Genomic DNA, 25497 nt, shown 5'->3' with positions numbered 1-25497 from the left:
TATATATGGTTGACAGGTCTATAGGGTCTCACTGTTTAGATCGGACTTGTAGTGACTCTCCTGTTTTCAGCCTCCCAAGTGCTGGGATTACAGGCACACACCACCACACCCAGTCTCAATCGCTATCTCAGTGTGCCCTAGGGGTGGGGCCGGCAAGGCAGGCCTGGGGATCGAACTCCCAGCTCATGCGTCTTTCTAAGCAGGCACTTTAATCTGCTGTTATTTGTCTGGCTCCCCCCACACCAATTGTTAAAGAGACTTTTTTCTCTAATGTTTGTTCTGAAGACAAAATAGTACCATGCATCTTTAGCCATCTGATCTATGACAAAGGGGCAAAAAACACATGCTGGAGGCTGAAGATTGTTTTTACAATATGTTTAGGGTGGAAGTATTTCAGATTTTGTATTTTTTTCAGATTTTACCATATTTGCAAATATGCACTGAGGTATTGTGGAGGACCACCTGGACAACTCTCCTTGAAAGAAGAATAGTTGTCTCCATTTTGGCTGTGCCTGACCCTATTTCTATATATTGATATGTACAGAGCTAGCTAGGACTTTCCTTATCCCTTCAATTGGCTTTAAGCAATGCATATTGGCCTAGCTGAGATGCTGGTGGTAGTCTTTGAAGATAGCACACTTGCTTCCCTGGTTACCCCCACCTGCTGCTCTTTAATGTGAGGTGGGTGGAGGTGAGACAAAGAGCCAGTGCTCCACACATTTGGCAGGAATCCGGCCTTGAAATAGAGGGTCTGACTTCCTGCGATTTGAAAGATTACACTTCAGAGCTGAAGCATCAGACCCCAAAACATTAGATATTAATTCAGTTGTGTAATACAGATTATTCTCTGCATATCCTTCTCTTTGCATATGACAGAGGTAAATGCAGGCCTCCTACCTAGTCTAGGTCACTCATCTACTTCCTGCCATTCTTAGTTGTTCATCCTCAAGCCACTCCTCCTTTATGACTGAATAAAGCTTGGGTTTGGCCCTGGATCAGGGTCTTTGCTCCAGATAGCCATCAAAATGGCTGGACTTAGGACCCCTTGGCTGCCCCTAACTATAAATATGCTTTAGTGTCCTTATTCTCGCCATGGGTTGCACTGGAAGTGGTAAATTGATATTAACTTGATGGGATTCCAATAATTTACCATGGGAGTACAAATATAAACTTCCTGGATCAAGACAAGGACCAGAAAGGGCTCTGTATGAGATATCTTGGCCAGCCAGTGAGATAGCTCAGCAGACTAAGAGCCTGCTTTGGCAAGCGCATGGACCAGGGTTTGATCCCAGCACCACATGCCACACCAGCCCCACTCCTGGGCGTGCTGAGCAGGCACATGCCTGTAATCCCAGAAGTGGGAAGGCTGAAAACAGGAGGATCACTATGAGTCTGAGCTGCATAGTGAGACCCTGTACCAAATATATAAATGAATAAACAAATAAATAAAAAATATCTTGGGGATGAGACCCAAGTCTAAATATGAAGTTGACTTATGTTTCACATGCCACGTATACTACACATATATCCTGGAGATAATTTTTACACTACTGTTAATGTGCTTCTGTTTGACTGAAAGCCATAATCAGAAATCAGGTGTGGAATCATCCACTTGTGGCATATGTCATTTCTCAAAATGATTCAGAATTTGGAGAATTTCAGATTTTGAGTTTGTTCTTAGAGGATAAAATAAAGTAAAACAGGTTAAGGCTGGGAATCATTTTTTTTCTCTCAGTTGGATGGAAGCTAGGATCTAGAGTAAAGTGGAAGGACTTTTTTAAAATATAAAATTTGTTCCTTAAAGTGTATTTCTGTGCATGTAAGCAGCCAGCTTAGAGAATCAGTGCCCCAGTGATGTGAGAATGGAACACTTGGAAAGCCAGCTAGACTTGAGGTGTGAGAATTTAAGTATACTGAAAATGGTGTGTGAACTCGGTAGGTGTGGCAGTGCACAGCTGTCATCCCAGCACTCTGGAGGCTGAGACAGGAGGATCACCACAAGTTCAAAGCTGAACTATATAGCAAGACACTGTCTCAACACTGCCCCCAAATAAAGATAGTGTCTGGACTTCACATGCATATATGATCTGAATGTTGTAAGGAAGACATCTACATGAGATAACTATTCAGTTTTATGAGTCAGAACCTGGCAGGCAGGCAGAGAACATTTGTACAGGGAACTGAACTGGGGAAGATATGGGAGACTAATCACATATAGAAAGCTGAAAGAAATTAAGGGTGTTAGGATCCAGATTTTCCATTGTCAATGAAATAAAGTACAGATACAGGAAGGGAAAAAACTAGATGAACCCTGTCATGTTGAATTGAAATCAGAGTTATAAGTGAAAACCAATAGGGTGTGTGTGTGTGTGTGTGTGTGTGTGTTTGTGTGTGTGTGTTTGTGTGTGTGTGTATACACACATATATGTAAGTTATCTATGTGGTCAATATATGGAGATGAAGATGAAAATATTTATGAAAGCATGCATATACTTGTATATGTGCATATTCTATCTATGCCCACAGAAAGAGCTTGGAAAGAGCAGCACCACAATAAATACCAACATACATGCACCTTGGATCCCAATGTCACCTCCTATCTATTTTTTTTTTTTTTGATACTGGGGATTGAACTCAGGCCCTTGCGCTTGCCAGGGAAGTGCTTATTCCACTGAGTAAATATTCTTAGGAACAAATGAAGGTTATGAGCAGAATATATTTATTAAGAGAAAGAAAAGCTCCTGTCTGAGAGAGGGACAGGAGGGGGGCTCCGAGCGGGTAGTTCCCCGGGGAGCTGTTTCTTTCAGCGACTTTTGTAGTGTAAAACCATGAATTAAGATATAGTCTACTTTGGAAGTTCCATGTACTGCTTAGAAAACTGTGTATTCTGTCGCTGCCAGTTGTTTGGTGGTGTATTTCAACTCTAATACATATTTGGTTTTTTGGGGGGTCTGGTTTACCTATTTGCAAGAGTGCAATATTGAAGTTTCCTGCAATGGTTGTTTTAATATTTATCTGACCTTTTCTATCCAGTAGCTTTTTTGTTTTGTGAAATTGGATGCACCAGCATGTGGTGCATATATATTTACAATTGTTATCACTTCTTGTTGAATTCCTTCCTTTACCAATACGTAGTGACTGTCTTTGTCTCTTCTATTGAGTTTTAGTATGAAGTCCACTTTGTCAGAAAATAGGATAGCTACTATTGCTTACTTTTGGGCTCCTGTTGCATGGTGTATCATTTTCTATCCTTTTACCTACAGTCTGTGTGTTTCTTTATAGGTGAAATATTGCTTGTAGGCAGCACCTTAGTGGGTTTTAGGGTGGGTTTTGTTTTTGTTTTTGTTTTTGAATATTTAGTCAGGGTTTTTGTATGTAGTTTAGGCTGGCCTTGAACTCACTATATAGTCCACAGTGCCTTTGAACTTGAATGATCCTCCTGCCTCAGTCACCTGAGTGCTGGGATTGTAGGTATGTGCCATTACACCTTGTGAGTTTTATTTTTTGATCCAATCTATGAGTCTGTATATCTTGATTTGGAAGTTTGGATCATTTACATTGAACATCATTATTGAAAGGTATTTATGAATAAACATTTCTCAGAAACAGGAAAAGTAGCCAACAAATACATAAAAATGCCTGGCAACTTTGGGCAGTAGATAAAAGCAAGTCAAAACAACTCAGTGATTCAATCTTATTCCAACAAGAATGGCTTTTAACAAGGACTCAAAAACAATAAATGCTAGTGGGGCTGGAGAGATGGTTCAGTGGTCTAAAGCACCTACTTAGAACAAGCTTGGCAAGGCATCAGGGACCACGGTTCAATCCCCCAGCACCACATGCTAGCCAGCCCCGCAGCCCCGCCCCCTGGTGGGCTGAGGTGGCCACACACACACACACCACACACACACACACACACACACACACTCTCTCTCTCTCTCTCTCTCAAATAAAAAAATTTAAAAAAAATTAAAAAAAAAAACAAAACAATAAATGCTAGCAAGGTTGAGGGAGAAAAAGGAACCTTTCTTCATTGTTTCTGGGAATGCAATCTCATAGACCCACTGTGGAAATAAATATGGAGATTCCACAAAAACTAAAATAGATATTCCTCTTGATATTTGGGCATGGTGGTGCATGCTTGTAATCCCACCCTGAGTTCTGGGAGGCTGAGGAAGGATGATCCCTGTGAATTAGAGGCCAGCCTGGCTGTAGTTCAAGGACAGACTGCACTACATAGAGACCCTGTCTCTAAAAAAGGAGAAGAAGGGGAAGAGGAGGAAGAAGAAGAATTCTACTTGACAGAGCTATACCTCTTGTGGGTATCTTCCTCAAAAAGTTAAAGATATCATATTATAGTGATACATGAATACTCATATTTATAGAAGCACCATTCATAATAACTAAATCTTGGTGGAACTCTTTTTTTTCTTTTGGCAGTAATGGGGATCAAACTTGAGACCTTGTGCTTGCCAGGCAGGCACTTATGCTACTGAGCCATCTCTCTGACCTTATAATAGCTAAATCTTGGAAGTGGCCTATATGTTTGGGTACTACTGTGCCATAAAAGATAAATTTGAATCATTTGTAGCCAAATAGATGTATCTTAATAAATAAAATGAATCAGATGCAGATTAAATATTGCATTGTTTCTCTAATATGAGAGACCCAAGAGTACAAATAATTTAATGAGAAAATTAAAAGAGATAAGATCAAGAAGTAGGAAAGTAGACTTCTTGGAGATAGAAGCAATCTGGGGGAAAAGGGAGAGTAAAATGACCAAGACTCAATATGTATATGTACCACTTCCTCAAGATGAGTGTAATTATTGTACATATTGCAAACATACAAAATAGAAATTTTGTTCCAGGTAGCGAGTTTATATGGGCATTCCTCCATCACTTTTAAGAAAATTTGCCTTTTCCTTAATTTTGAATCCTGTTCAGTACCACTTGAGAAGTTGGGGGAGTGGAAAGAAAATTAGAAATCAATATAGTCATGTTGATGGTTTGAAAGAATACACTGATATCGAGTTCAGTGTGAAGAGTAGAAAGCACTGACAGAAAGATGAAGGATCTAGCTCAGTGGCAGAGCACTTGTCTTGCGGGCATGAGACCCTAGATCTATCCCCATTACCATAAGCAAAGCCAAGCAAAGCCAAACCAACCCAAACCAAACCAAACCAAACCAAACCAAACCAAACCAAACCAAACCAAACCGAGGACATTCAAAGATAAAGGACTGCATTTTCAGAAAGAAGGACAGCATCTTATAAGAGGAAAAAGTCATGATTTAAATACTTAGCCTCAGTTGTAGTTGCTTCATGTTATATGTGTGTGCTGCTAACAGTGAGTCATTCTTATAAGTAAAATAAATGCTAATATGTTTATGTGCATAGTGTACTTTACACAAATCCAGTAGTGTTCTGAGCAATAGCAGTGAAATAAGCCTGTAAGTTGGCAGTTTTGTCATGTGATTCTGTGGGGTGCTATTAATAGTACATCTAAATGTTATGTTATATGAGTATTACCCAACAATGCTTGCTAATTATGTCCTTCCTAAATGTTGAAGTATTTGCTAGAGGGTGCAGTTATTTGTAAAATAGCCAAAATATTATTATTATTATTTTTTTTTTTTTGCGGTACTGGGGATTGAACTCAGGATCTTATGCTTGCCAGGCAAGCACTTATTCTACTGAGCTATCTCCCCAGCCCCAATATTTTCATCTTTTTAAAGGAAATAAACTTAAATGAGCTAGCATGTGTCCTAAAGTTCAAAGTGAAGATTCTTACAGAATCACTCTTAACAATTTCACCAATATCAATATAGAATGAAAGAATAGACAAAGAGTAAAAGTACTTTTTCTGGATGACAAAAGTGATGACAGAGAGTACTAAGATTTTGCATGTGTTGTTAATAATAAGAAAAAAAAAACCCTCTGCTACTAGTACTGTGTTTTGCCCAGTTCCCTAGAAGTGAAAGCTGAGACAGGGAATTCAAAAAATTTCATTAATGAGGCGTTGCTGTCCAGAGGAGGGGAGAAGGAAGCAGAATAGAGAAGGAGGAAAACTCCAGCAAGGATGGATTGTTGGTTGCAAGAAAGGAACTCCACCAAGGTTTCAAAAATTGGATGCATGGTATCCTAAGACCAACTTAATAATCCACACAGCAAGTTTGCCTTTTGTACCTGAGAAAAATGGTGTTATGATCAATAATTTTATACATTGGCATAATTGTGACCCTTGCCCTTCCTTACAATATATAATAAAAAATGGTGTAAGCTATTATTTTGTTCATGTTTGCATAGACTAGAAGCTATATGTATATACTATAGGATAGGAAAAATGCGTATCTTTTAATTGTATTCATTCTTACCCCTAAGAACACAAATAGTTCTCTTGGAGTATCTATTCTCTTGGTTTCAACCACTACCTTGATGTTGTTAATTCTCAAATCTTTGCCTCCCGGTCTTCACCTCATCTGGCCTACACAGCATCATTTCTTTATCTGTTTCACTGTCACACAATGAGCCATACTTAGTAATGGTTCCCAAATATAAGTTCCACTTAGACATCAGGTTGTTCACTATATCACAAGTGAGATATTATGAAATTGGGCTCATGATTTCAGGATTAACTTGAAAAAAGAATTAACTGGGCAAGTTACTTAGTCTTTCTGAATTTAATTTCCTCATCTGCACTCGGAGCTATAATGCCAGGGCATACAAATGTTGGAAAAATTGGCTGGGCATAGTGGTGCTGTGCTCTGGAAGGTGAGTCAGTTGTATTGTAACTTTGAGGCCAACTTTGGCTACAAGTGAGATCACGTTCAGCCTGGACTGTATAACAAGATCATATCTCAAAAAGAAAAAAAAAGCCAACTTTTGTAACACATGTATGTAATGTCTATAGCCTCACCACAATCTGGGATGCTGAGCCAGGAAGATCAAAGTTTGAAGCCAATCTGGGCAACTTGGTAAGACTATGTCTCAAAATAAAAATGACTGGAAGTATAGCTCAGTGGTAGAGCATTTGCTATCCTGTGTAAAGGCCCTGGGTTCTATTCCTATGGATGGAAAAAAAAGAATTAAATTTTGATATATTGTGCAATATGGATGAGCCTTGAAACATGGTAAATCAGAGAAATCAAGCACGCGGAATGATTCCATTTATATGAAATCCCAGTGTCATAAAATCTATAGAGACAGAAAGTACAATAGAGGTTACCAAGGGCTGAGGTATGTACTGTTTCCTGGATATACAGTTTCTGTTTGGAATGATGTAGGAGTTCTGGAAATGGATAGTGATGATGGTTGGACAAAATTGCATATGTACTCAATGCTACTGAATTGGACACTTTAAAATCATTCAAACGGTATATAGGGGGAGTCAAAGTGGTGAGTAGTTGGGAGGTCATTGCTGTAATCCCTCTGTTTTTCTTCTGCACAGGAGCCATGGATAACAGAGGCTTTCAGCAGGGAAGTTTTAGTAGCTTTCATAGCAGCTCCAGTGATGAAGACTTGATGGACATACCAGGGACAGCTATGGATTTCTCCATGAGAGATGATGTTCCTCCCCTAGACCGAGAAATAGAAGGTATCACTACTGCTGATTACCATTTCTTTCTAGTAAATGCTTTCCATTTATGTACAATAAAATTAATTTATGTTCAGGCATATAGTACTATGAGTGTTCACACATGTTTATATTCTTGTAACTAGTATCACCAACAGGATATAGTTCAACTTGCTAAAAAAAATTCCTTCTTGCTTCCCCTTTGTAATCAGGTCTTCTTCTTTTTCAACTACTGATCTTTTCTTTTCCTACAGTTTTTATTTTTTTCAAGGTTATCATATACATGAATTAGATGTCCCCTTTTGAGACTAACTTCTTTTATCTAGTGTAATGCCTTAGAAATTTATCTTTCTCTTAATAGGTGCTATACCCAGGAGTAGGTGGACTGACTTACATAATAAATGCATATTTAACTTTATAAGAAAATTCCAAATGATTTTCTTTCTCTCAAGAAATTTTTTTTTAAAAAGAAAGAAAAATTTTCACGTACAATATATCTATAAAGTGGAAATTCTCTTAATTGCTTAGTTACCTAATCACATCATTCTCTTCAGTGATTATGGGTATGAGTTTACTGTATTTTACTTAGTAAAACTTCTTTTTTTTTTTCAAACTTCTATGAATGCACACTTTAATTTTTTTCTCATCTTTTGCTATTACAGACAGGACTGCAATTATCAACTGTGTATATACATGTATATACATTTTTTAAATGTATGAGAACTTTTTTTTTTTGGTGGAAGTGGGGATTGAACTCAGGCCCTTGTGCTTGCCAGGGAAGCACTTATTCTACTGAGCCATCTCCCTGGCCCTAATGAGAACAGTTGTGTGGCATGAATGATTAGAGACTTATTTCTCTTACAAACTGCTGAATATTGTTTTTCATCTTTATGATACGATGAATACTTTTGTTTGAAATTTCATTTTTAATTAATAGTTAATTAATGAAGTTGAACATAGTGTCGTGTATTTGCTAAACATCTTAATTTCTTTTTTTGCAAGTTTCCTGTTTATATATTGTTCTTATTTTTGTGATGCTCTGATTATCTTTTATTATTTATTTATTTATTGGAGCACTTCATATACTTTCTTTTGTAGTACTGAGGTTTGGATGCAGATCCTTCACAGTAAGCTAAATGTCCAGCCCTTTTGATTTTGAGAAAGAGACCTGGTAAATTGTCCAGGGTGGCTTCAAACTTGTGATCCTCTTGCCTCAGCCTTTCATATACTATTACTAGTCCTACATTTTTTGATGTAGGTTAGTTAAATGAATGTTTTTTTTTCTATTTCTCCTTTGTCTTTTAAACTATTTCATTGGATTACTGGAGATTGAATTTAGTAATGCTCTAACATTGAGCTACATCCTCAGTTCCACTCTTTAAAGGAAGAGGGATATTACAGAGTCTCACTATATAGTTCAGGCTGGCCTTGAATTCACTATGTAACCCAGGCTTGCCTAGAACTTACAGTCATTCAACTGCCTCAGCCTTCTGAGTGCTGGAATTATAGGGGTGTGTGTGTGTGTGTGTGTGTGTGTGTGTGTTACCACAACTGACAACTTTTTTCTAATCTATAAATATTTCTAATTTTCATATAGCCAGGTGTTATGGTTTGTGCTGGAATGTCTGCCCAAAGCCTCATAGAGTCATAGGTGTGGTCTTTTTAGGAGTGGATGGATCTAGAGTGTGTGACTCTGGTACTCATTCATAGTGCAATGCTAAAAAAAATTAAGGACATTTGGATTAAAGGTGCGAGTGCTCCCTCTTCATGTATCCTGGATAAGATATAAGGGATAGAAAGAGGTGTGGTCATCTTGTTGCTTTGCTACCCTCTGCCTGCCATAAACTGTTTCTACTCTGAGGTATCTGTCTGCCATGTGCCATAACCCATGCAGCTCTCAATAGTCCCTGGGAAAATGGTAAGGGGCTTTAGAAAATAAGACAAGATATTAAAGCTGAGGTCAGGTGGAGGCCACTCTCCAGGGTGAAATGGAACTGCTCAAAAACTGTAGAGCTTATTTATGCACTGGGAAGGTTGATGTCAATTTCAACTCTCTGCCTAACAACCAGCTTGCAAGCTGTAACAACTTGTTTACATGGCTGGAGAGCTCCTCATGTTCTCAGCCTGGCTTTGTCTTAGCCCTGTACTTGTGATTTTTTTCCAGCTTCAGCCACTCCGTACAACCATGTACAATTATACCTTGGAGCCAGCTGATTATGGGCTGAAACCTCTAGAAACTATGAGCTAAATAATGCTTTTCCCCTTAACTTTGTTTTTTTTTTTTTTTTTTTTTTGTGGAACCGGGGATTGAACTCAGGCCCTTGCACTTGCCAGGGAAGCGCTTATTCCACTGAGCCATCTCCCTGGCCCCCCCTTTAACTTTGGGTGTCAGGTTTTTTTGTCCTAGCAATGAGGGAAAAGTAACTAAGACAGAATTTGGTAACAGAGAAATGGGGTCATTGCTGTGCCTATACCTGGCCATGTGGTTCAAGTCTTTGGGACTCACTTGTGGGAAGAGTTAGGAAAAATTTGGAGATTCCAGGTGAAAAAGTAGAGCTGGAATGCCTTAGGCTGTTCTGTATGGGAGATTCTATTCAGAGCTCAGAAGATCAGAAGGTTGATGGAAAATCTGCTGGTAAAGACCAGGCTCAGGAGGTTTCTGCTGGGAAGAATTGCACTGGTTATTGGACTTTAGCAGAGTTTGTATCTTGCTCATATGCAGAGACTTTTCCTGATACTAAGATTAATTGTGACAGACTAATTAATCTTGCAGAAGAAATTTCAAGACATTCTAATGTTGAAGATGTTGATGGCTACTATTGGGTGCTTTAAGCCAGATCTATGTTGAGAATCAAGAGCAAAGAGACCTGTAGAATGACTTAGAGTATTGTGAGTTTGGTCAGAAAGGAAGCTCTAGTAAAGTCGTGGATTGCAAAGATAAAGTAGAGGAAATCTGCTTGCTGAGAAGGAACAGATGAATAAAAAAGATGGCCTGAGGGCTTCACAAAAGCAGTAGGACTCTGTCCTTTGCAGCCTCAAAATTTTGAAAGTGAAAAAGTTTGCTTTGAGAAGTTGCAGAGGACCATGTTCCAGAATGATGGTGTCCTAGAGAATTTGTTCCTCAGAATTTGATTCAGAGTGCTTAGAGATCCAGGCACTCAACTCCTGCAGCCAAGACAGAAGGAAGCCTGGCTACGGCTCCTGCTGGCAACAGATCTTGGCATTAGCCACATGGCACTAGTTTTAGGTGCATGCGGAATTCCAGAGCTGTGGAGTCAAAAAGGCTTCCACCTAGATTTCAGAAAAAGGCCTAGGAGGCAAGGCAGTGTGTGGAGCTGTGAGTGTGAAACTGAAGTTGCAGTGGAGACCCCAGAAGGTTGTGGAAGCCAGGAACGTGGATCATCTGAGGAAAGCTACATAGAAAGAGTAGAAACAGCCCAAGGGAGAAACCCCAAGAACTGCTGCCACCAGCAGTTCCATAGGTGCAGTGTCACCCAAGCCCTTTGGTATTCACAACTTGCCACAGATTGATAAGGATGCTGGAAGAGAAACTGTGAGATTTAATGTTTGTTGTACTGGATCTGGTCTTGCTTTGTTCCCATTCCTTGCTATCTCCCTGTATATAACTTTTGGAATGAAAATATTTATCTTGTGCCATTGAATGTTGGAAGTATTTAACTTTCCTCATTAGAGCAGGGGCTCACAGCTAAGAGTTTGCTTTACATCTCAGAGGAGACTTTAGACTTGGAGTTTTCAGCAATGGTGAGACTATTAGATATTTGGAAATTCTTGGAGATGGACTAAATGCATTTTGCATAGAAGGATGTGCATGAATCTTTGGGGGTCAGGGGTGCAATGTTATGGCTGTGTTTAAATGTCCCCACAAAGCCTGCTATTATAGGGTAATTGATGGGGCTTTTTCAGGGGTGGATGAATCTAGAGTGTGTGACTCTGGGATTGATTTGTGGTACAATGCTAGAATCAACAGCACTAGGATTAAGGGTGTGAATGTTACCCGCCCTAAATAGCTTGTATAACATATAAGTGATAGAAAGTGCTATGGGATTCCCTTAATGCTTTGTTACCACTTTCCTTCCCTAAACTGTTTCTCTTTGGGGATGACTCTGCCTTGGTGCCAGTGAATTATGGTCTGAAACCTCTATAAGCTGTGGGTAGATAAACCATCCCTTTCTTTAACTTCTGACTGCATTTTGTTTCAGCAAAGAGGAAAAAAAAGTAACCAAGACATCAGGTATATTACTATATCACTTTTTTGCTGGTAACTTTTGAATTTCTTTCTTTTTCCTTTTTTTTTGACAGAGTTTTTCTGTGTAATGCAGACTGGCCTTAAGCACACTATGTTGACCAGGCTGGCCTTGAACTCACAGGGATTCTACTGCCTTAGCCACCTGAGTGCTAGGATTACAGGCATGTACCACCATGCCTGGCTTTTTTATTTTTATTTTTAATTTTTATTTTTTATACCCAGCTTGGAATTTCTTATTATATTTGGAAAGGACAGTATCACTTTAAGATTAATTTTTTCAAAAATCATTTATTTCTTTATTTGGTACAGGGTCTTGCTATGCAGCTTAGACTCCTACTGGTCCTCCTGTCTCAGCCTCCCTAGCACTGGAATTATAGGTGTGTGCCACCGTGCCCCATTTCAGTGGCCAGCACTGCACACCTAGGATTCCAGGTTGGTGCAGTACTAGGGATCAAACCTAGGTCCTTGTTCATGCCAGGCATGTGCTTAGACCACCAAGCTATCTCCCTAGTCTCAAGGTTAAATATTTATAATGGGCCTGTGAGATAGCTCAGCAGAGTAAGTGCCTGCTTAGGCAAGTGCAGGGACCAGGTTTGATCCTCAGTACTACATGCCATACCAGCCCTGCCCCTTGGTGTACTGAGCTTGCAACCAAGATTGGGCATGATGGCACGTGCTTCTAATGCCAGCTCTGGGGAGGCTGAAAACAGGAGGATCACCATGAGTCTGAGCTGTATAGTGAGACCCTGTACCAAATACATCAAAAAATAAAATAAAATATTTAAATTAATTTTATTGAGAAATAGCAATGAGACAGTTTCAAAACAGATTAGTAGGACAGTTACATTGCATATTGCATATTGTTGTCTTTATAATCGTTATTCATAGTACAAGATGCAGACATGATATCTTGTCTAAACACTATTAGTACAAATCTTTCTTCTCATTGAACTAAGACAAAGTAGCTGTACATCTGTCCTAACTATTTTGCATATACAGATATATATTTTTTTCACTACAAAATGGTCCTTCATTTATATTCTCCTTTTTTGTTTAGTTTTGTTAGAGATGGATAGTCCATTTCAATTTAAACATTGTAGGTGCATGAATTCAGCAAAAATAATCCAATATAGTCTAGTAGACCATAATAGTAGGGGGGTTATCCACAGAACTGGCAATGTCAGAAGTTGTTGACTTGAGCCTTTTGCGGCTCAGCATATTAATATGGCTTTTTATACTTTTCTGCTGAATGGTTAAGACCAAGATAAATCAAGACCTGTATAACAAGAAATGTAACTTTTGTATCTGACAAGGTCAGTCAAATCCACAATTACTTTAAAGCTACAATCTGGTTCTCTGACTGGAATTGCTATTTGCAAAGTAAAATCTGAGGAAAAGGAAGTGGTAGAAGAAATCATTACTTAGGAAATTTGTATTAAGGGTATATGACTTTGTAGACACGTTGCTAGATTCTGAGAATTTGCAAAGCTTTGAGACACTATCCCTACCTCCATTTAATTAATTCTATGTAGCGAAACAGCTATACAAAGTAATTATAATATGTGGGCATAGTGTTACATGCATGTAATCCCAGTACTCTGGGAGGCTGAGGCAAGAGGATCACAAGTCAGGCTTAGTTTGGGCAATTTAACAATTTAGCAAGACTCTGCCTCCAAATAAAATTTTAAAAGGGCTGATGATTTAGATGAATGTGAGGGTCCTGGATACAGTCTCTAGTACTGCCTCCCCCAAAATACTTATAAATAATGCCTAGCTCATAGTTGTTTTCAGGATTATATGAGCTATACATATCAGGCACTCATAATTACACCTGTCATAGAGTTATATGTTTAATAAAATGTTAAGTATCAGGGCTCTTGTTGCAGCAGTTGGGAGGTTCAGGTATGAGGATCACTTGAACCCAGAAGTTTGAGGCTAGCCAAGACAACATAGTGACATCCTATCTCCAAAAGAACTAGGTATTATGGTAGTGGTACCTTGGTTCGTGAACTTAATTCTTTCCATGATTCTGGGCATAGAATTCTATAATTCTGTTCAGAACAAATTCTATGACCAGAACCACAGAAAATATTAAGTTTGTGAACCAAGGTGCCACTGCCTTATCATCATCATCATCATCATCATCATCATCGTCATCATCATCATCATCGTCATCGTCATCGTCATCATTGTCGTCGTCATCATCATCACCAATGCTCTAATACTATATTATAAATCCTACAGTTCTTAGAGTAAGTTAGCAGAGGGATCATTTCATGGGTAGGTATCTGTTAAAGATGAAGAGTTCACAGAAAAATTGTATGAGAGCATGACTTTCAAAGATTAGTTGTTTAGTAGGAAAAGCATTCCAGAGAAAAAGCAAGCTTTAACAAAGATAGCAACAGGTGTAACAAGGCAGAATGTAAGCCTAAATAGGCAAGTTATAGCCTTCAGTATCATGCTAAGATATTTGAATTAACCTTCCTGTCAACTGTGAAGATAAAGCTCCTTTAACCATTCATTCAACAAATAGTTTTTGATAACTTACTATGAATAAGACATTGTTGTAGATACTGGGTATACAGAGTAGTGGAATTAGGACAAGTAGTCCGCTGGAGATTAGATGTAATAGGGCAAAATAGTTAATGAATAAATACAGTTATTGTTGTGGATTTATCAGGCCTGCAACCTCCCAAAGGTATGGACAAGAAAGGCTTAAATAAAGGAGACAAGCAGTGTGATTTTTAGGGCTCTAGCAGGATCAAAACCTCTAGCAGAATTCAAGATTCTTTGGGGTCTGAGAGAAATAACTTCTTTGGGTGTCCAGTATTTATTTGGTTTTCAAACAAAGGAGGGGGATACTGAGGAAAGCAGGGGAAATGAGCAGGACCTTGGGAGACAGTTCAAAGACTTTCCCAGGTAGTAAAGCATGCTAATTAGGAGACTATCTTATCTCCAGGTTGACATTCATTACAGGAGTAAGATAGCTGCAGTTATAGTCTCTATTTAGTGAATTGGGATTGGAGCCAGGCAACCTCATCTTCTTATCTTGTCATTTGAGGTCTCAAGGCCTCACAGGCCACTACAGGCCTCAACGATGGATCAATGACTTACAGAGGTTAACTTACTGTGAGTGTACTGCACATCTTCAGACAAGGGGCCTAAGCCTTGGGCAGACTCACAAGTAAACATATAGAGCCAATTGATTAATTTTATTTATTTATTTATTCATCTTTGAAGCCCTTTATTTCCAGCTAATTGATTCACTTTAATTAATTAATTAATTTATTTATTTATTTTGCAGAACCAGGGATTGAACTCAGGCCCTTGCGCTTGCCAGGCAAGTGCTTATTCTACTGAGCTATCTCCCCACCCCATGATTTTTTTATATGAAAATTTCTTTTTAATATAACAGTATGAGATTTGTTACTGATTTTATATATATATATATATATATATATATATCCATGCATACACACATATGTGTCATGCTTAAAAACTGATATTATTGCAAAAATAATTACTCATTTTGTTAACTCGTTAGGTAATATAGCAGCATAGATTTGGAGCCAAAATCACACAATAATCATTTTCATAACCACCTTGCCTCACACGTATTGTAATAGTAAGTGAACACTGTCTATTAGCCACACAAGAGTGGACCCACATATCCAACATATTCTCCTTTTAACAGGATTACTTTTTGATGTTTGATGAAAGAGCAGTAAAATAATATTGTGAACAAAACTTTGTATGTGTTAAATAATCCGGGAAGATGAAACACAGAATTGTCTAACCACAGAAATTAATCATGTTTTGCAGAGCAAGCTTATTATTTTAACAATAAAAAACATGCATGTGGAAAAGTCCTGAGGCTTTTAGGCTGCAGCAGGAGGACCCAAGACACTAGTCACCATTAGTCTTTATGCGTGTAACGTGTGGTGCATCAGCTCATTGTGTGCATAACCACACACGCGTGAGCGCCTACGCACTTGAAGGCACCTGTCAGTGCTTGGCGCCTGGGCCAGAAGCCCATGGGGCTGCACACTTGCTGAGGCTTTCACAGATGGAAATCTTCTGTTCTCACCAACTCTGTGAATGGTGGAGTTTTAAAGGAGAGTGAGGCCACAGTGTTCATGCTGTCCATTCTAAGCCCAACCCATGATTAACTTTAAATCCTGCCACTTTGTAGTGGTCTCTATCAAATCATCCCTTGGTACCTAGGGGTGTTTGTTCTAGAACCCCCAAGGATACTAAAACCTGTGGATGCTTGAGACTGTCATATAATATTGTATTTGCATAGAACTTATGCACATCCTCCTGTATACTTTAAATCATCTCTAGATTATTTATAATACCGAATACAAATAAATGCTGTGTAAACCATTGCATTGTTTAGAGAATAATAAGAAGTCTATGTATATTCAGAACAGGTTCAACTTGTTGTTGTTGTTTGTGTGTTTTATTTTGTTTAAGTTTTTGTTTTTCACTGGGGATTGAACACAGGGCTTTTACATTGAACTATATCCTCAGCCCTTTTAGAATTTTTTTTATTTGTAGGCACAATCTCTTTAAGTCCCTAAATTACCCAGTTGGGTTCATACTTGCAGTCCTTGTGCTTCACTCTCCTAGAGTACCAGTTACAGGAATGTGGTACCATGCCCTGCTCAGGCACAGTTTTTCAAAAAGATATTTTTCACTTCACGGTAGAGTCCACAAGTGTGGAACCTATGGATATAGAGGGGAAATTATGGCCATATTACACAGTTAATTTCCCATTGTGATAAGCACTAGGATGGAAATAAACAAAATGAGGATACTAACATGGGAGTAACACTTTGGTTAGGTAAATCAAGAAAGGCTGCTCTGAGAAGATGACAAACTAGGAATGAACATACCAGTGTAAAATCCATAGATTAGGCTTGGGAGATAGCCAGTAGTCTAAGTGCTTGCCTGGTAGGTACAAGGACCTGGGTTCGATCTCTGGTACTGCATGCCATGCTAGCCCCGAAACTGGGCATGGTGGTGTATGACTGTAATCCCGGTGTAGGCGAGACTGAGATAGGAGGATTACTATGAGTCTGAGCTGTATAGTGAGACTGTACCAACTAAATAAAAGATGAAATCCATAGATTAAAAAGGATGATGAGAGGGGCCGGGGAGATGGCTCAGTAGAATAAGCACTTGGCTGGCAAGCGCAAGGGCCTGAGTTCAATGCCCGGTTCCGCCAAAAAATAAATAAATAAATAGGATGATGAGAAATTTGCCTAGGAAAGATAACTCAGGTAGGTAACAACAGGAGATAGTCCCTAATTTAAAGTTCATGAGAGAAGTGTTCATCGTTTAATATAAAATCTTTTCCCATATTTGCTTACTTCTACAACAGGGAACTGTGTTACATGTATTTTATAACCATTGTGAGTCAGTTCTAATTCTCAATGACTCTAGGAAAGTGCTTAGTTATCCATAAGTTCAAACCTATAGTTAAGCCTTCTGTTAGACTGGAATGGCTGAGCTTAATCATTACAGTTTCTAACAGAAAATGGACTTAATTTAGCATTAGCATTGACAAAGTACTTTGTTGTTGCAGTACTAAGTATTCAACCCAGGGAGTGCTAAGCTGCATCCTCAGTCATTTTTATTTTGAAATAGGATCTCTCTAAATTGTCCAAACTGGCCTTGAACTTGTGATCATCCTGCGGCAGCCTCCCACATAGCTGAGATTACAGGTGTGTATCACCTGTCAAACAAAGTAATTTTTGGGTATTCACATCACCCTCAGTAGATGATTGGGACAAAAGACTTTATGATTCTTGTTTCCTATACTAAAAAACTGAAGTAGAACAAGATTTTTGGTATTGTCTATAATTGTAGAATGAATAGTCGTATATCACTTTTTACTGGCTTTTATAGGAGAGTGATTGCTTGTGGTTTAAAAGATCTGACTGAATGAGACTGCTTTGATGAGCTCTATACAAAAATCCATCCATGTACTATACCCTGTAGTGATGCATTTTTCTTGCTTTGCTTTTGCATTATCTGTACTTTACTTAATATGTTAGCATGGAATTTCCTCATAAAAATAATACCAGCAAAAAGCAAAATACTTCATATGTGGTGCTAATACTGTACATAAAATACTACATTTTGTACTGAGTACAGTAGCACTTATGAAAAAGATTTAATTCCTTCCAATTGAGGGAGCTTGAAAGACAGTGAAAAAAAAGGCAGTGAAAATGGTTCTTGTTTTCCAGATGGCTAGAGGAATTGATTTATGAGGAATGAATAAATAAATTATGCATGGCATGACTAAGTGCATCTGTGGTAGTGTTATAGTAGTCTGTAGATTAGAAGAAACATAAACACAGAAATCTGAAAGCAGCAGAGGGGCAAGAAAATAGGAAAACATTCAGCTGTTGTCAGATCCATCTGTTTGCACTTGCCACCCTCTGCAGCCTAAACCTCATGACCAACATTGCATTCATTCATTTGTTCATTCTTTCAGTATTTATGGAATACTCAGATGTGAGCCGAGTACTGTGCTCTTTCAGTAACATTCTTTGATTCCCTTCTTTCCCTTACTTCCTTGTCTTTTTACCCAGTGCGCCTTAACCATTGACTGAGAAGATGTTTCTGACAGAGGGTGCAACACAGGTAAAGGCCCAGCAGCATGAAAATGCCTTTTGAATTCTAGAAAGAGTCTGTGTGTCTACAGAATGAGGAGGGCGGTGGCAGCTGGAGTAGAAGGACAGCAAGAGATATGGCAGGATATCTATCTAGAAATCTAGGCAGGGTCACACTGTACATTGTGGGACCCTATTCTCTAACCAAGACATCATTTTTTTTGTCTTTTTGAGACAGGGTCCTGCTATGCAGCTCAGGCTTGACTTTAAACTCATTTTGTAGCGCAGTAGTCTCCAACTTGCGATGATCCACCTACCTCAGGCTACCAAGTGCTGGGATTACAGGCATAGGCCACCAAGCCTATATTTAAGACATTAAATGAATGGTGTGATCAGATTTGAGTTTTTAAGACTTGACAGTCTGGATGATGGAATGAAGGGAAATATCATTGGAGCCTGGAAGACCAGTGAAACTATTATTTTTTTAAACTTTTTCCTTTTTTAACACCATCATATTTATTACATTTATAAGTCTTTATCAAGTTAATTATCATAAGCACAGATTAACTGTTGTTTTAAAAATCTAGGCAATAACCAGGCATATTGGTATGTGCCTATCATCCAGCACTCAGGTGGCTGAGGCAGGAGGATCCCTTCAAGTTCAAAGCCAGGCTGAGCTATGCAGTGAGCCCAAGGCCAGTCTGAACTACTTAGAGAGAATCGGTCTCAAGAAATAAGCAAACAAATGAATCTAGGCAAGAGATCAAAAGGGCTGAATGAAGACAACAGAAATGGGAAGGGAGGGCTCCAGCGTGTGCCCGCTGCGGCAGCGGCGAGGCAGCAGCGGCTGTGTCTGGTTGCAGAGACTCACATCTGGGTTCTGGCCATGACCCAGCTGCAGCCTGCACGGAGATGTGACCCAGCAGGACGGCGAACATGACAGAGTCACCAGTTGAATCTTTAAGTCCAGGAGGTTCAGCAACTTCAGATGACCATAGGTTTGATCCATCAGCTAACTTGTTGGTTCATGATTTTGACGATGAAGGAACATTAGAAGAGGAAGAAATGATGGAAGGAGAAACAAACTTCAGTTCTGAAATAGAGGATCTTGGATGGGAAGGCAACATGCCAATCCATGAACTTCTCAGCTTTTATGGTTATGATAGTACTGTCCAACTGCCTGAGGAAGATGAGGAAGGAGTGGAGAAAGAGCAAGGTGAAGATGATGAAGACCATGATGACCACAGTGGCTGCAGTGGGGAGAACAAAGAGGAGAATATAAAGGACTCATCAGGTCAGGAGGATGAAACTCAGTCTTCCAATGAAGACCCATCACAATCTGTTGCTTCTCAATATGTGCAGAAATGATCCACCCACGTTGATGTAAATATTTTGATACAAATAGTGAAGTAGAAGAAGAATCTGAAGAAGATGAAGATTTTATTCCACCAGAACACTGGAAAAAGGAGATTATGGTGGGTTCCATGTTTCAAGCGGAGATTCCATTTGGTGTGTGTAGATACAGAGAAGATGAAAAAACTTTTTCCAAGCTGGGCATGACGACACACCATGGTCTGTCATCCCAGCACTTGGGAGCCTGAGGCAGGAGGATCACTGTGAGTACAAGGCCAGCCTGGGGATATCTACACAAGTTTTTTTTAAATTTTTTATTATTTAAGACCTTTATTAACAGGTGCTTGCAGTTTGTTGACTTTTTTTGAAAAAATCAAGTTGTAAACTTTTATTACAAATTAAAAATGAAGTTCTTAAAAATCTCAACTTGACCAGATATGAAACAATTTAAAAACCTTTAAAGGTGTATTGAGAAAAACCAGGCTTTTTTAAAAAACACGTTTGTCATTACCAAAAAGAGATGTCTTTAGGTAAAAATAATAAAAACCCCATGCTGCATAGATAATGCAGATAGTTCTAGTTATCTGGTCAACGGGCAAAAAGCAAGCACTTAAGGTCTTCAGTTCCAATCTTTTGTTTATTTCTTATTGCTGGAATTTCCTATTCGGTTCTTTCTTGCTGGATGACTAAACCGGATGATGGTAGAGATGTTAAGCCGGCATTTACTCAGCCCCGCCCTGCTCAGCCTCGGGAGGGGACGAATTCTCAGCTGGTGGATCGGCTGCTTTTGTCTCTTTGCCATCTTGTGGTTTAGGGTTTTCTGGGCGTCTGCGTCGGTAATTGAAGTTGCGATGGTACCGACGCTGAGGTGGCTGCTGACCTTGGGTCTCATCTCCTTGATTTTCCTTATCTCCTTCATTGCCATCCTCTCTAGGCTGTCTTTGGCGAGGAGGGCCCCTGCGGAATCGTGGTCTATAACCTCCATACATATTCTGTCTCACTTGTCTGCCTTGTTCTCCTGCACCCTGGCTGTCAGCACCCTCCATCACTTCTCCTTGCACAGGAGGGTTGGAATACTGTGGTCGACGCCCATAGGGTCTCCACATGTTGTAAGGTGGGAACCTTCGCCTGTGGCAGGGCCGGCGTGGCTGGGCCTGGCCTTCGGGACCGCTCTCCATCCCTCATTCTTTTCCCCACTCTCACTATTCTGGTAATTCTGCTGGTAATTGCGTGGAGGACCCCTACGACGTGGACAGCGTCTATAATGGTTACGGTCTGCTGCGTATTTCCTGCCTTGAACTGGAGCTCCACCAGGGCCTGTGACATTTGCTGCCTCGCACCCTTTTCTCCTTCAGCAACATCAAACTCCGCAGTCTCTCCATCTCGTACACTGCGAAGGTCCTTCCTGGGGTTATTCTTCTTTATGGCAGTCTGGTGTACAAATACATCTTCCTTGGTGTCATTCCTGTTGATGAAGCCATATCCGTTTCTTACATTAAACCATTTTACTGTTCCCAAAACCTTCGTTGCGATGATTTTCTTGTCCCCGCCGGCAGGCGCCACTGATGTGAGGCCACCGGGCCGCCGCTCCCTGCGCTGCTGCCCGTGGTGCCGGCTCGGTGTCAGCAGTGCTGAGGGCGAGGGCGGCGAAGGGGGGCGGGCGGCTGCTGGGTCTCGGCCTCGCTGCTCATGGTTGCGGTGATGGTGACTGGGGCCGGCTGCGGCAGCTGCGGCTCCTCCCGGTGTGTGATGGTCACTAGGCCGGCGGCGGCGGTGAGGCTGCTCAGGGCTCTCTGGGGTCCGCTCTCCGCTCCTGCTACCGATCGAACTCTCTACACAAGTTTAAGGCCAACCTGAACTACACAGTGAGACCCTGTCTCAAAAAAAGAAAAAAAAAAACCACCTCCATCCTTTAAAAGCTCTAAACTTGACCTTTATCTACCATTTATAATTTAGTTTTTAAAGGAAGTTATTTTATGGCAGTAATAGGTTTGAAAACAAACTGGATACTGAATAACTGACACAAAAGGCTTACCTGCCTTTAAAACTTGCTACTAAAAAAGAATATAATTTGTGCTTTTACAATTTGGAATACCTTTGTACAGTTAAATTGTACACAATTTCATGATTTTTGTTGTTTTTATCTAGACATAATCCTAGAGGCAAGTTGTACTTGCATTACTAAAAATTTCTTTAGGATTTTTAAAAAGAAAATCTGTCTCAGATTATTCCTGTTAGATAGGTTCTAGGAATAATGTCATGCATGTTTTTGCTGAGTTCCTGGGCCACTGCCTTATTGAGGAGGTGCATTTGATTTCTTCCAGTGCTCTTCTCCACTGCTCAGCCCTGCATCCACAGGGCCCTCTGGTGTTGCTGTTGCAGGTGGGGGTCTCGGGGCAGCACACCCTGTGGTGCTAAGGCATTCCTTAGAATGGGCCAGGTGGGAGAGCAGTGGCAGTGTAGGGCACTCTGGGTCAGCCACCTGCTCGCACCCCACTGAGGTGTTCTGTGGCTTGTACAGCTAGATTTAAATATGCTTCACTTACAGGTAATGTAGGAGTACTGTGCCTGACCTGCACATAATAGTGTGTGTTCACCATTACATTTCTTCTTTCTGCAAATAAACATAATAGTGAAAACTAGAAAAAAAAAAGAACTGGACAAAAAAAAAAGAAATGGAAAGGGAAAGTTCTAGACAACTTTCAGAGAGAAAATCGATAGGACCAACTGGATATGGGGAATAAAGTAGAAATGGAAGAGGGATGACTTTAAAGCCTAAGTTTATGATAGGGTAGGCTGGGCTTCCCCCATAGCACTTGATGAGTTTCATCATAACCTCCCAGTGGCCCAGAGAAGAGAAAAACCCTGATCATCAAATGTAGTACAGTGAAAAACATGATGGAGCTTTGAAATCCACCAAGTTCACTTGTGGATTAGGTTTGGTTTGCTCTACCACACTGTAACAAGTTTTTCTTCTGGGACAGTCTGACAATGAAGGCAAAGGTCTTGGGCTCCAGCACATAGAGAAACTGACCATCATAACCTCAGTTAGGTTTTTCCCATGCAACTATGTGGATTGTATACAGAGAAGAGAAAGTACTTTTGAATTCATCAACATCACAATACTGAAAGTTTCCTAAATTTATTCTGGGAAAATGGTCTTTACTTTCTGAATTTAAAAAAAGCCCATATCTTTGTGAGGACATAAACCATGTTATTTCATATACTGAATCTTAAAAATGACCCTTATGATATCCATAGGCCTTAAAGATTTTCTTTAAATTGCTTCATAGAAAAATGTGTAAATTTTAATAATAACTTCTAATCTTTTCCCTATTTATTTTTGTATTAGCTAGAGTACATTTACTTTTTATTTTTTTGGTGTTTGGTGGTACTAGGGATTGAATTTAGGATCTAGTGCTTGCCACTGAGCTCTCTCCTTGGCCCATGCTTTATTCACATTTACTTATTGTGTACTTGCTGTCTCACCTGGGATGGTACATTACAGTAATTTATCACATCTTCATATTACACCATATCATGGCTTCTTGCTGTTGATTGTAACTTTGATGATCTAGCAGATGTATTGTTTGTCAGGTTCTCCTCAGTGGTACTAGTATTCAAACTCAGGGTTTCACTGATGGTATGCAAGTTCTCTACCAGTGAGTTATACACCTAGCTTGAGATTTTAAATTTTGGTTGTGTGTGTGTGTGTGTGTGTGTGTGTGTGTGTGTGTGTTTATAGCTGTAGGTTTTGGGGTTCAAATCTAGGGCTTCATACATTCTAGATTAACATGCCACTGCCCATGAAATGTAATTTAGCTTAATTTAGTTAGTTTTAGACAGGGTCTTGCTATGTAGTCAGGCTGCCCTTGGACTTGCTGGCATCAGACTCCTGAGTACTGAGATAATAGGCATGCACCATCAGGCCCAGGTTAAATTTTTAATTTTAATGAAGTTCAACTTATTTTTGTTTGTTTGTTTCTTTTCTGGCTCACGCTATTGGTATTGTATCTAAAAACTCATCACCAAACCTAGGATCATGTACATTTTCCTGTATGTTATTTCTTAGAAGTTTTATAGTTCTGCATCTTACATTTTGGTTACTTATCTACTTTGAGTTAATTTTTATAAAAGGTGAAAAGTTTTTTTCTAGGTCCTCTTTTTTTCTCCTTTTTTCTCCCTTCTTGACAGAAGCTCTTGTTATGTCACCTACCTCAAACTCATAGGTTCAAGCAGTCCTCCTGCCTTGGCCTTGGAAGTAGCTAGGATTACAAGTGTGCATGCCTATAGGTCTCTTTTCTCACATATGTAGGCAGCACAGATCTTTGCAGTACAGATTTTTTAAAACATTGTCCTTTCTCTATTAAATTCCGTTTGTAATTATTAGTTGACTGTGTATGTGTCGGTTTATTTATGGGCTCTCTGTTTGTTCTCTTGGTTTATACATCTTTTCTTTGGACAAGATTTTGCTGTCTTTTTTTGTTTTGTATTTTTAGGGAAAGGTCTACAGGGTGTTCAGGGTCTCACTACTAGATCAGGCTCATAGTGATCCACCTGTTTACAGCCTCCCAAGAGCTGGCATTACAGACGGGTGCCACCACGCCCAGTCTCAATTGCCTTCTCAGTGCGCTCCGGGGGCGGGGCTGGCACTAGGCCTGGGGATCATATTCCTGCCCTTGTGCCTGCTTGCAGGAGCTTTAATCCACAAAGCTATTTGGCTGGTCCTCTACTGTCTTGATTACTGTAACTTTATATTAAATCTTGAAATTGGATAGTGTGAATCTTCCAACTTTGTTCACCTGCAGTATTGTGCTGGCTACTCTAGGTGTTTTGCTAACCACAGGAGCTTTGGAACACATTTATACTAGCTATAATATAACTTGAGTTTAGAGTGGGACTGTGATTAGGTTGTGGATTAATATCTTAATAATACCAAGTCATTCAGTGAATAAAATATTATATTTATTTACATATAAATATATATTCTTTGATTCCTTCCATCAGTATTTGTACTTTTCTGAATATAAATCCTATATATGTGTTTTAATTTCATCTCCTTTTTTGAGACAGGCTCTTACTATGTAGTCTTTAAACTCATTATGAAGCCCATCTGGCTTTGAAGTTGTGACCCTCCTGAACACTAGGTTGGCAAGAGTGTATTACTGCACCTTGTTCTATATACTTTTTTCTTAGGTTGATATGTACTTATTTTATTTGGTGATACTATTGTAAGTGGTATTTTTAAAATTTGTAATTCTAGTCCATTTATAATATAGAGAAAACAATTGATTTTTGTACATTGATCTTGTATCTTGTGCTCTTACTACATACTCTCTTTATTAATTCCACAAGGCTGTTTGTTCCCCCTTTGGGAATTTCCTTAGGATTCTTTGGGACTTTCTAAATTGATAGATCATCCGTGAACAAACATGGTTTTATTAGATCTTTTCGAATCTGTATACCTTTTATTTCCTTTCGCTTTCCTTTTTAACCAGGTATGATGTTGACATATGAGTAACAGAAGACATGCTTGTTTTACTCCTGATTTTTTGGGAAAAGGTCTAGCTTTTTACCATTAAGTATAATGTTACATGTAGGGATTTTTTTCAGATGTTTTTCTTTTTTTTTCATTTTATTTGTGTGTGTGTGTGTGTGTGTGTGTGTGTGTGTGTGTGTG

The 25497-nt window shown here is 39.4% G+C and overlaps 1 protein-coding gene across 3 annotated transcripts in view; it reads left to right on the top strand.

Moving 5' to 3' along the window:
• Positions 1 to 25497, top strand: part of Clcn5 (chloride voltage-gated channel 5) — a 224782-nt gene that overhangs the window by 153301 nt on the left and 45984 nt on the right. For all 3 annotated transcript variants that reach the window (XM_023706553.1, XM_023706552.1, XM_004646270.2), the window contains one exon: positions 7449 to 7595. In XM_023706553.1, the coding sequence (XP_023562321.1) occupies positions 7449 to 7595 (147 nt within the window). The remainder of the gene's footprint in view (positions 1 to 7448; positions 7596 to 25497) is intronic.

This window comes from Octodon degus, unplaced genomic scaffold (assembly GCF_000260255.1).
Source record: "Octodon degus isolate 3935 unplaced genomic scaffold, OctDeg1.0 scaffold00263, whole genome shotgun sequence".
Classification (NCBI taxonomy): Eukaryota; Metazoa; Chordata; class Mammalia; order Rodentia; family Octodontidae; genus Octodon; species Octodon degus.
The sequence above is the reverse complement of the archived record's forward strand: the minus strand, read 5'-3'. Positions and strand labels throughout refer to the sequence as shown.